Source organism: Acipenser ruthenus, chromosome 24 (genome assembly GCF_902713425.1).
Source record: "Acipenser ruthenus chromosome 24, fAciRut3.2 maternal haplotype, whole genome shotgun sequence".
In the NCBI taxonomy this organism is placed as follows: Eukaryota; Metazoa; Chordata; class Actinopteri; order Acipenseriformes; family Acipenseridae; genus Acipenser; species Acipenser ruthenus.
Window position 1 is genome coordinate 7161567 of NC_081212.1, and position 12498 is coordinate 7174064.

The 12498-nt window shown below is 44.4% G+C and overlaps 2 protein-coding genes across 2 annotated transcripts in view; both read left to right on the forward strand.

The window, feature by feature from the left end:
- The first annotated feature begins 1 nt into the window (after position 1).
- Positions 2–6023, forward strand: LOC117430282 (DNA repair protein RAD51 homolog 3-like). Its single transcript, XM_034907184.2, has 10 exons — positions 2–133; positions 231–348; positions 740–977; positions 1221–1378; positions 1715–1848; positions 2310–2441; positions 2598–2664; positions 3055–3115; positions 4452–4512; positions 5610–6023. The coding sequence occupies exons 1-10, from the start codon at positions 131–133 to the stop codon at positions 5733–5735; spliced, it is 1098 nt and encodes a 365-aa protein (XP_034763075.2). The 5' UTR covers positions 2–130; the 3' UTR covers positions 5736–6023.
- A 3732-nt stretch (positions 6024–9755) lies between these two features.
- Positions 9756–12498, forward strand: part of LOC117429118 (protein phosphatase 1E-like) — a 34878-nt gene continuing 32135 nt past the window's right edge. Inside the window, exon 1 of the mRNA XM_034906988.2 lies at positions 9756–10148. Within this exon, the coding sequence (XP_034762879.2) occupies positions 9967–10148 (182 nt within the window). The 5' untranslated portion in view covers positions 9756–9966. The remainder of the gene's footprint in view (positions 10149–12498) is intronic.

Sequence of the window (12498 nt, forward strand, 5' to 3'; positions counted from 1 at the left end):
ACGTCCATTCTGGATAGCTTTGTATTTCCTGTTGCCATGTGCAATGTCGGAATTCAGTCGAGTGTGTTTTCGTAGTTCGGCAACTTGAGATCCGAGAAGGCACGGCTGCAAAGCAAGTTCTGTGTTAAAAATGGTACAGTTCACTTTTTACTACAGAGTTGCATTCCCGGTTTAATAACCTGCTATTCATCATTTAAAGCTTTAATTTGCTCTTGCCTGCGTGTTTGAAGATGCAGAGAGACGTAGCGAGCTTTGCTTTCGCTCCTGCAGTGAAAGTGAGGCTGATCAGCGCTGGGTTCCTGACTGCTAAAGACATCTGCGACCTCAGACCGACCGAGCTAAGCAAAGGTGGGTAAGCACTGTGTTAGTCTGCACTGCTGTCTCGGCAGTGCCGTGTGTTGTGTTTACATACTAACACAGTTTAGCACTCCCAGTCAGCTTTACTGGAAAGTAGGCCTTGTTGATAGTTCATTTTGCTTACATTACCACACTAGCTTCCTCCCTACTTCAAGCTCTCCCTTCTGAAATCACTTGCAGTATTAACTCTGCAGTGGTACTGCAAAACATTATATTTATGCAGTAGGTTACCGTGACCAAAATACTGCATGACTTATTTTTTGTATAACCCAGGAGTTTTTAAACCTCATTTCACTATCAGGAGCCACAGTCTGTAACAGCATTGCATATACACAATACTGCCTGGCACTCATATATTTCTCGCTGTTCCTGTGTGTTACAGAGGCAGGGATCTCCCAGCAGGAGGCGCTAGAGGTGCTGCAGGAGGTGCGACGGGGCCCGGCCGAGCAGGGGGCAGCAGAGAGCAGGCTGACGGCTCTGGAGCTGCTGGAGAGGGAGCAGGCGCTGGGCACTGTCATCACCTTCTGCTCCGCACTCGACCAGGCACTAGGGGGCGGCATTCCCGTGGGCAAGACCACTGAGATCTGTGGGGCGCCAGGAGTGGGCAAGACACAGCTCTGGTACCATAGATGGGGGGGGTGGGGGGGGTTCACTGCAGAGACAGAAGTAAGACAAAAATCCAGTGAACCATGAACTAACCGCTCACCAAAGGACTTGTAGCTCTTTATTTAAGATGTGTCTGTGATTCACTTGCATTGAAAAAAAAATGTACTGGCTGGTAAGAGTAGGAGACTGCTTAGCACATGTGTCTGTAAGCGCAGGTCTCGCTGTCTAATGCATTGGCTCTCTCTGCCTGTCCACAGTATTCAGCTGGCCGTGGATGCTCAGATCCCCGGGTGTTTCGGGGGGCTGGGGGGGCAGGCGGTCTACATCGACACGGAGGGCAGCTTTCTGGTGGAGAGAGTCGTGGACGTGGCCACTGCTGCTGTGCAGCACTGCACTCTGATCACAAAGGACACGGGTACAGAGATCAGGGGGGGAGTGACCAGGGTAGGGGTATGGGGGTAATCATACACAAAAGTCACAATAGGATTTGAGGGTGACCAAACCTTATAGCCCATTCGAAAGCTCCTTTATAAAAGTTCACCACAGTAAAAACATTGCAGCATACAATAAAGCTTAGTAAAATCACGGTAAAGCATAGAGAAGCATTTTAAAGCCTAGAGATGTATGGGAAATGCATAGTATCCTGGGAAAACAGCAAAATTACTATGCAAATGTACCGTTGTAGACTTGTCTAAGGGCTTGGCGCACCCAGGCTCCCCACCTGATGTCTGTGCCTGTGTTTGGTTCTCAGAGCAGCGGGAAGCCCTGCAGAGTTTCACTGTTGAGACTGTCCTCTCCCAGCTCTTCCTGTTTCGCTGCCATGACTATGTGGAGCTGCTGGCTCAGACACATCTCCTGCCAGACTTCCTGTCTCAGCACCCCAAGGTAGGCCTGTGTGCCCCGGGAGCGACACTCTGCAGAAAGAGAAGCCTGTGATTTAATAAAAGGTTTCCTGTCGGGAATTACAAATGCAATATCTTTTTAGTTAAGCTGTGGTTATTACCTCTTTTAAAAAGCTACACAGTGTGTTTTGAGAATACAACGAGTCAGTTTAATACGTGCAGTCTTCATACCTGACCTGTGGTGACATCGTTCTTTAACAGTTCTTTCTTTTGTAACTGTTTTCCAGTAGAGCTTGATATCCTTTCGGTCCTTCTAATAAACATACACACAATTCATGCATTCAACACACACACCCTGCTAGTAAAATATATCATTGCAAGAGATTACAAGACACTGCATGCCCAGTCCTGCTGGATTGGGATTTGGATTGGGTGTGAGGAATGTCAGTCACTCTCTCCTCCGCAGTGATTGGTTGAGCATGGCTGTGCTGTGTCCCCTGACAGGTGCGCTTGGTGGTGATTGACAGCATCGCCTTCCCTTTCCGCCACAGTTTCGAGGACCTGTCCCTTCGAACTCGGCTCCTCAACGGCCTGGCCCAGCAGCTCACCCAGATAGCCAGCCAGCACAGTGTGGCAGTGAGTTATTTTAACACGTATCTTGGACTTTGTTTGCACCAGGGCAGGAGCGAGCCAGACTTTTTAATACATTATATTGCATGGGAAAACCCATCTGCACAAAATAATTCACTCTCGCTGGCATCAACACTAACAGGGGGTGCTTTCTCCCCTCAGGTTGTCTTAACCAATCAGATGACAACACGAATTGGGCAGAACCAGTCCATGCTTGTCCCAGCTTTAGGTAAGAGCTTGGAAAAGGGAAAATGTGTGTGTTCTGATTTCCATGTGATTGACACTGCATATCAGTGCCACATGCCTTTCTAGCAGGTGCATCTGCAATATGCATGAAGGGACCTGTTACAGGTTATGTTGTTTCTTACCACCAGAGGGCAGCATGCTCCTCGTGGGTGGGCTTGTTCGGCTGCAAGGTTGGTCACTGACTCGTGCTCTGCAGTGACTAAGTGGGACAGTAACACATCACAGTATAGCTGTGTATCCCGGTTTTCAGTGTTTATTTTAGAGGAGTATTGTAATACATCACTCCGCAAAACTATAATGATTTTGGTCAACTCATTGCCTGGAATGGAGTCCATACTTATTTAATAATGTGTTGCTGTTTTCTGCACTCCAGGGGAGAGCTGGGGTCATGCTGCCACACAGAGGCTTATCCTGCACTGGGAGGGCAAGCACAGGTAAGTGTCTCCAGCAAACCCTTCCCAATCGCTGCCTCAGACACCCCAGGGGTGCTGTAGGACACCAGCTCCCACTCTCAATGTCATTGTCAACGTATGGGGCGACTGTCTGAATGATTCTGTAAATGCTAATTAAAAATGAATTCCTAAATTATAGGAACTGCAAGGAAGGAACTTCGGATGAGACGTAAAACCGAGGCCATGTTATAAGTGACTCTCCAGCTGCAGTTGATGATTCATAATTCACCCCCTAGTTTCTGTAACTCGCTCTGGATACAAGCCTCTGCTAAATGACTCGTTATCAACTAAGGCTCCCACTGCGGTTTGAGACATTCAAGACTTTACTAAAGTGGCTGACGGCCTCTCGAGAGCTTGTGATTTTGTATTATTATAGTCTTGTTGACACCACTGCAGCGTTGAAAACTCCATGGCCCAAGATCACAAGAAACTCCTGTTTACAATCTCTCCAGAATGGGTATACAAAAACATAAAGCTAAAGAATCCGCAGCGTGAATATCGTCAGCTCAGCTGAAACGAAGGGAAGATTCAGACGCACGAAGCACACCTCTGCGTAAAATCTGATGGGAGATTCTGAATTTTGGAGAAAAAAAAAAAAGCGAACTGTTACAGAATACTAGTCGAAGCACATGAAGCACTCTTAACTTTTGTTTATTTCTGGTTTTGCAGCATAACATTTTTTCCCTCTCCCTTGCACTTAAGCAAAACCATTAAAAAAAAAAAAAAAAAAAACCCACTGCCTTTTAAGCACTATATAAATACTCTGCATTAGAGACGAGAGGGTTCTGCAAAAGCCATTTCTATTAATAACTGTGCTCTATGAATATCAGCCGAAAAAAACACTCTAACCAGGCCGTTTTTCTGCTTGACAAACAATCGAAATGGTAGCTTAGTGTGTGCTCTTTTTACATGTTTTTAATTAGTTTTCTGTGTCTGCACAATTTAGGATGTTTTAGTTTGATTTATTACCTACAAATGTATATCCTCAATACATACAGTAGTTAAGTGGACAAATGATGGGAGTTCAAATCGCCCTGAGATCTCCAGACTGTATTGAATTAGCTGGCTCTCAGATCCCCAGTACAGAGTTCTCACTAGACTGTACTGAATTAGCTGGCTCTCAGATCCCCAGTACAGAGTTTAATGCTACACTGTTTAAATGTGCAGGTTATCAGATCCCCAGCATCCGCTTCACAACCAGTAGTAATACAACCAGGGACCATGAGTCTTGAGTTGCTTCACACCGTCAGTGTGACAGGACAGGGTGTGTAACCCTCACTGAGTATCGGGCTGATCTCTGTGTTTCCTATTCTCACAGGTTTGCTTCACTGTACAAGTCTCCAAGTCAGAGGGAGGCCACCGTGCCCTACCAGATAACAGTGAGTACAGGGCAATGCGGCGCAGCAGCTCAATGGCAATGCAGTGGTTCTGTGTTAAGGGGCAATGTTAACACAGCTGCAGCTATAAAGCCATGAGACAGTAATTGAATGGGACCACGTGGTCTCCTGTTTTGAAGAGCAGTACCACATCAGTACTATACATTGTGGTACTGTGTGAATATGTATTCCAGTTCCATTGCTGGTGATGTCATGGTATTCTAGTACGTTTTCCTATAGGCTTCTACAGCGTGATACACTGGCATTCTAAAGATGTGATCCTTGTATAATCCAGTAGAGTCAGCATCGCTGCAGCAGTGTTCGAGTCCCTGACCTGGCATCTTGAGCTGCATAATTAAAAGCTGCTTTGAATACGCCAGGAAGGCTATTCCAGTCATGCTGGGGATGAATATGCAAAAGACTTCCTGCAAAATGATTTCTTTATTCTAGGTCAATGTGCATGTCTTGTGAGTCCAAGCCCATTGGCTCTGCTAGTTTTGGTTAAAGTGGATGAGGTATTGCAAGGTAGCTGGTCAAGCATTTATACATTAATAAAATCCAGCTCTATGCCTCATCCCTGTAGAGGACACAGCTGCAGTGTTTGCAAGTACAGCCTAGCAAATCAACTTGCATTGCTAGAGCAGTCAGACACAGTGTCCTCATAGTCATCATAGAAGAACTTATTGCATTCCTCTGTGACTACACTGCAGACTTCAGCGAGGAATGCTGTCCCCTCTGAAAGATACTTGGTAGAACGTTCCTTAATGAGAATATGTGTATATATGGAGGCACCCATCTGTCTGTACCTGTGTATATCATGATTAATGTAAGCCATCATACTGATTTTGTATCCAAATACCATTTTGCCCTTCCTTCCTGGTGTTTTACATGTTTTTACATATAGATACACAGTGAGGAGACTTGCATGCTTTGTTTGAGGTTTCATTTTCCTAACCTTGGTATGGAAAGAGTCCTATTTAAATGATAGACCGCTATGTTAATTCATTATATAATCAGCTCTCTGTCTGTGTGCCACCTTGCTGTACACAGGCACACTGCATCATTCTGCAGTCTGTTCAAGTCGTTTGTCTTTTTTCCAGCCACATGGGTTCCGTGATGTCCAGCTTCCTGACCCCTCGGTGACCCCTGCCGACCCTTCCCTGACACCAAGTCTGAATTCTCGCAAGCGGCCCCGGGGGGAGGAGGGGGATCCCTCGGACGCGTGACCCCCAATGAAACGTGGGGGTCGATGACTGTTGGACTTGGGAAGTGTGTGCCTGGCACTGGTGGAGCCCTATACTGACTCTCAGGGGGGGTCTTAAAACCTGCTGCACAGGAAGTGAGTTTATAGTGCGGTGGCATGATAAATGGACTGAAATTCAAGTCCAGGTTCAACGTCTCATTCGGAGAACGAGGAGGAGATGTTGGGCTGGGATACTGACTGTGAGGATCATCATGCCATTGCACATTCCTGAGCTCATACTTTCAATAAAGGAAGAAGTGCTTCAGTTGGATTGATTGGGTTTGGAAGTTTCTGGTTTCTTCACACAAACATCTATTGCAGATTTTGAATAGTATATATATGTGGTGACGCACTCTGCAAAGATGTGTTAAAATATTCTAGTCCTCATAGTATGTTTTACCTGGTGGCTGATTTAATATTGTGATCCAATCACATGTGGTCAAATTAGAAATTTCTATGATATGTGGGCACAGTAATTCATTTAGTTTAGTCCTTGACTGTGCTGGCTGTTCAGATCGCTGAATGCCACTTTCATTGTTTGAGAGGGCTTGTAATGTATCAGTTTTAATTCAGATACACTCAAGAGCCGTCTACAGCAGTGACATGTAATGGACAATGGGTGAATGGGTGACCCTTTCTGTATCAGCCTGTGCAACTTTCACCTGCATCTGGGCTACAGTACTGTATTTGAACCTGTTGGACAGTCCTTCAGAAGCGGGGAGTGGCATAGCAGGTTAAGCACTAGCCTTTGATCTCTGAGGACAAAGGTTTGAATGCAGCTGTGAAGTGAGTTGGGATTCAGCTTCCCTGCCAAGGAATGGGTGCTCATGGGAACGGCTACCCTCTCAGCCTTACCTGACAAAGCAAGACCACCCGGCACGCCAGAGTGGCAATGTGGGGAAGCTCCCAATGCGACTGCTTAAAGGTGTGTAAAGCTGAGGGAACACAAAGCCACTTTTTCAGGAACAGCGGCTTGAAACCTGGTTCCAGGAGACCTAGTTTGAGGCAACTTTGCTGTATCAAACCCCAAGTCTCCCCTGGTGTGCCATGCAGTGGCCTGAAACCTAGTCTCCTGAAACCAAGTTCCAAGCCACAATGTGGCTCCGTGTTCCGTGTTCTTCTGATGGGCGTGACCCACTAGTTTACGTATGATGTGCAATGAGATGCAAATGCTTGCTGCGGTCTCCCTTGATTGAGTGCTTCAGCAGGGCGTGCTGCTCCCCTGAGATCACTTTGTTCTCTGAAGGAATCTGTTCTTGGCAGGCATGGCGCAGTTGCAGCCATTATATCATTATTCTGCCTTTTAAGAAAATTAAAAAAAGCTATAAACCATTACAGAAATATCGCCCGTGTATAATTTAGTGAGCCGTCCAATATGGTTGAGTCTGATTTCCTCTCTGGTATGGATTGCTGGCTGGAGTGTGAGAATATTAATCTCCGCTGTTACTTAGAGAGTTACTGGGGCTGGCAAGCAAGCCATCTGCGGTTTTATGTGCTGCACTGAAATGGGATGAATTCTAGATCAGCCTGAAGCACCTGTTGTGTCTCAGTGGTCTTGCCAGTGATAGAGAATCATGATTTCACCATCTACAGCAGTTTGAAAGTCACGACTTTCAGGATCATTAATCAAACCGAGTCTTATTATCCACAATCACTATGTTGCTTTTAAACATTAATATAATGGGCATTGATTCTGCAGTCAAACTCTGGCCCATGTTCTTATTCCTACTGGAACTAAAGAACAGCTCCTGAACTCGGGTGAAAACACCTTAATGCACTTACAAAGCAAACCCAGTACTGTGCATCAGGGAATGCTCACAATGAATGCAAACATCATACAAAGGGGAAAGTGGGGACAGTAAATCAAATATATAAAAGTGAAATGTGAAGCTGCTTACTCTCTAAACTAGACAGGACAGCCAGCTCCATGTGATCTGAATATTGATTTTGGGATACTGAAAATAAGCTGTGCATCATAAACTAGAAATTAGTCTTAATGCTTTCGTTTGCATTCCGTACATAACTCTTTGTGAACACCAAACTAATGCCAAAAAATAATAATAAAAACAGTAGTGAAAAAGTTAATTGTTCCGCACTCCAGTGTACAGCGCTGATATTTTTAGAATGGTAGAAGCGGCTGTCCTATATATTGAAAACTGCGCTGCTTTTAAATGCCACAATCAAGACGACTCAATCCCCAAAGGCATTCAGTGTACAACAGGCCCATATTGTGTTTGTATTGTAACAGGAATTTAAATTGCAAGGCTTTTGCAGCAGTTTTCTTTAGAAAATAATTAATATTATAAAGCTTGTTAAAACACGTGATCCATTGTCAGGATTTAAAGTGGTTTTCGAAGGCCGTCATTACCGTGCAAGTTAATGCAGAATGTAGCAGCTCTATAGTCTACTGTAAAATGTTATACAGTTGCAGACGAAAAGTATTGGCATCATAAAACATAATTCAAGGTAACAAATGAAGGACAAGATTGTCCACTTCTTTCAAGCGTTTCAGTTGAGTTTGTTCTGTGGTACTTCTGTATTATTGCTCTGATAGTGGATTTTGGTGTTTCATATTTCTTCCATCCCATTCTGTAGTCATTTCCTTTGTTGCAGTTTGCTATAGAACAGTAGAATGCTTTTGTCCAGCGAGAATCCAACTACTTTGTCTTGACCGTCATCTGCTGTGTTACCAAAACGTACTTCTCAACAGATGTTGGAAATAATGACCTCTTTTTCTGGTTATTGACTATTATAATTAACCTAATTTCTGTGTAATGGTTTTCAATTAATGAATATATATTTTTAATTAGTTCAATTAATTTTGTACAGACTTTTAATGTAAAGGTGCAAATACTTTGGTCATCTACAGTACAAATATTTGAAGTTGTGTATTTTGGGCTTTGTCATTTGAATTAGCAGCTAATGTTCCCTAAGTGCTTGTATTTAACATGTTTTCTTATATTAAGTGCAGGCTGACAATACTTTTGTCTGCAATTGCAGATGCTGTATTAGGGAGGCTGTGTGGTCCAGTGGTTAAAGAAACGGGCTTGTAACCAGGAGGTCCCCGGTTCAAATCCCACCTCAGCCACTGACTCATTGTGTGACCCTGAGCAAGTCACTTAACCTCCTTGTGCTCCGTCTTTCGGGTGAGATGTAGTTGTAAGTGACTCTGCAGCTGATGCATAGTTCACACACCGAGTCTCTGTAAGTCGCCTTGGATAAAGGCGTCTGCTAAATAAACAAATAATAATATTGCACGTCAATAGCATTTTATCATTGGTGTCTTACTGTGTGTGTTTATCGAATGTGACCCACAGATTGTAATGTGTGATTATATGGGGATATAGAAAGTACACGTGTGTCGCGATACTTATACATTATTTAATTGCATTTGTATGTAATTGTGAACATCTTGATAGCAGTGGCTTCCTTGTATTTAGAGTCCTTAGTTGTTCTTTGTATTTAGTTGTTCTTTTGAATGACGTTATCCTTATCAATACAGCCAGCAAAGCGGTACATTGTTGTAAAATGTATATGACCAACGTATTACATTTAAATATTTAAAGCACCCGGTGGACAGGCCAATAAACCTCCAAACATTCACAGAAAGTGCATATCTACGGGAGGGAAGACGGTTGAAGGACAGGCAGAGAGATGCTTTTTAAAAGCTAAACGTCTTGCACAGCACCTCGGAACGGCTGGCTTCTTTTGATCGATATCATATTACACTGTGTCATTCTTGCTGTTTCACGTAACCTATATAAGAGCATGGTAAATGTTTTTTTTGTTAAGGTGACATTCAGGTGATAGGACAGCTACCTCCCTCAATTATAGTGAGATACAGGCAGGAGCAGACCCCTGTCATTGTACTCAGTTTATTGCTTGTCGTGATTTCAGATAACAACGTACCACATGAAACAATATAATTATTAGGCTTTCAGCTGTTATCTGCGATCATATGACTCATGGGGAGCAGGAGATGAGACGCTTTCTTATATATATTCTTATCCAGAACCGACCGCTGGAGAACGAATGAAAGGCGGCTCGTCTTTGATGAAGCGCAGCGTGTACGCGCCCGCCTTATAGGGTTCTCCTCCTGTGATTGTGCGAGCCCGGACCACGCGTGCGCGCCCCCCCGCGCACTGGGAGCTATCCAGCAGCGCCCCGTGCCCCTGCACTGCTCGATCTGTCTGTCTCTCCAGGAATGAGAAGCGATGGCCGGCACCGCCAGCGAGGAGAAAGCCTTTCGCAGGTTCCTGGAGATCTTTCTCCGCGAGATGAGAGGAGCGCTCGGGGAGGATGAGCCGCTGCCGCTGCGCCCGCTGCCGGACCTGGTCTCGGAAGACGAGGTTGAAGGGGAGTGCCTGGATCTCTGTCTTCAGCACCTATGCAAATAGTTAAGTACCAGCGACATCTTTAACGTTATCTTCTATGATTCCTGGTTCTGGGGAGGGGGTGTATCGGAGCCCCGCTTTCTTTGACTGGAGCCGGGCAAAAGTGATAGAGTATTACAATAGCACCGGCGGACAATATTAATATATCGGCATTAATGAAATACATAATTGTTGGTGCTGATTTCATTGCTATCGTTGCTTCCAGTATGTGTTAGAGATGTCTCTTCTCTGGTGCAATGGGAGATTTGGGTTGCTATATATAGCTGGCAATTTGAAAGTAGCATTTTCTCACCGTAGAGATGCACTCCTAAACCATGTACAACCTGCCTCTATATTTATACCGACGTTATCTTTATACTTTCCGTTAAATATTTTGAATGGGTTCCAGCACCACCCCCATATACGCGCTTATGAATACGTTCGAGTAGTATTGTGGTATTTAATGCTGCAACAGATCTGAGGATTTACACACTTGTGCGCCGTTCTCTCGACATTTAAAGACGTATTATTAAAGGCAAAAGGGTGCCCACATGCTTTGAGATTTCAGTTTAGGTGACCTTGCTTCACCGTGTTTTCAGTATAGTTTCAGTGAAACTGGCAACGTAATAGTAACACCCGCTTCAATGCGTATTTGAATGAATGAATGAATAAATGATGCATGTATTGTGGGAATTACATTTTGTAATCAGATCTCTACTGGATCCAGCTTTGCTGCCGGCGATGCTAGTCCTTTATTCTCAGCAGCCGGCCGCTACAGTAATGGGGTCGGGTGAAGCGAAGCACAGTCGGGACGATTTAAAACACCCAGAGAAGGTGGCTGTATTTGGTGCAATCCTATACCCTTTGTCCTTACACACTACTGCATCACAGTGCATTATATCAAGTTGCTTCTGTTTTTTATTTTTTTAAGTGTTATGCGTTATTACGCCCCAGTCCACGGAAAGACGCGCGCCAGTGGGTATAGCTTCATTTTTGTCGCTGTGATTACTGGATATTTAGGATGATTTTGATATGCACTAAACACTGTCACCTAAGACAAAGCTACGTTTAAACCTGTATAATAATAGCCTGTATACTGTGGGTGTTTAACGTTGCAACCTGCCGGCATGAGCCCCCAGGATGCGCTTGCAAATTGTATATCGAATTCACGTCAGTCTACCGGAGTGCAAAGGTATTTAATACAATAAATAGCCTCGCTGAGTGCGCGTGGGAAGGTTGAGCGTTTAAGAAAGTACGTCATTCTTGTGTTTCCTCGCTACTTAACATAAATCAACGGGCCGATAGGGGGAGGTCGGTAGGCAATAAATAGATAGGAGAGAGTGAGAGTGAGCGCTCTATTAGGATATGGATCCAGTGCATCTCGCCAATAGTGTCTCGATTGTGATCGCGGGGACGCCGTTTATTGTGGGGCATTTTAAAATGAGGGTAGGAACCACCAAAATATTCAGTACTGATATGTTACATGTCATTCCTATTTTCCTATTATTGAATATTATTGAATATACATGTCTGTGTTATTCTTACGGCCTCACTTTGACAGCTGCGGGGCGCCCCTGCATAGACCTCTGAGCTCCTGGATTTTTAGACCTGGTGTAACCTCAAAACATTAGCTACTGCTTGACATTCCCGAAGCAAGCAAGGTCGTCTCTGAGTGCTGCTGTGTTTGTGTGAATGTGGTTATGCGTACAGGGCCATGAAAAAGAGACTGCAATGCAAATGAGCTTTTACCTGGAAAATGAAAGTTTAGCTACCTTCAGACTTCCCCAATTCTCCACCCTCTTATCATTATTATTATTAATTTGTCATTTAGCAGGCGCTTTTATCCAAAGCAAATTACAGACTAGGGGGTGAGCTATGCTTCAACTGCTGCTGCAGAGTCACTTGCAATAGGACCTCGGTTTTTAGGTCTCATCCGAAGCACGCCGTTCCTATCATTTAGAAATTCATTTTTAATTAGCATTTACAGTGGCACTAGAATAGGTGCATGTAGCTCAAACCAATTGAATAGAAATGTTTTTGTCACACATCTGCATAATAAAAGTGTTTGCAAACAAGCAACTGCACGAGAGAGAGAGACAGAGAGAGAAAGAGAGAGATAGAGATTGAGAGAGCGAGAGACAGAGAGAGATAGAGATAGAGAGAGCGAGCGAGAGAGAGAGAGAGAGAGAGAGAGAGAGAGAGAGTCTGATATCAGGGCTGGGATCTCCTCCCAGGTACAAAGGGACGGGTGTTGCACAAGCCTGCAGCTTGGCTGTTATGCAAATTCCTACTGACTAAGTCAAGCCACCATGCTTATTTTGGATTTATGGACTGTCTGGTAACACTGACTATAGCATTCTCTCTCTCTCTCTC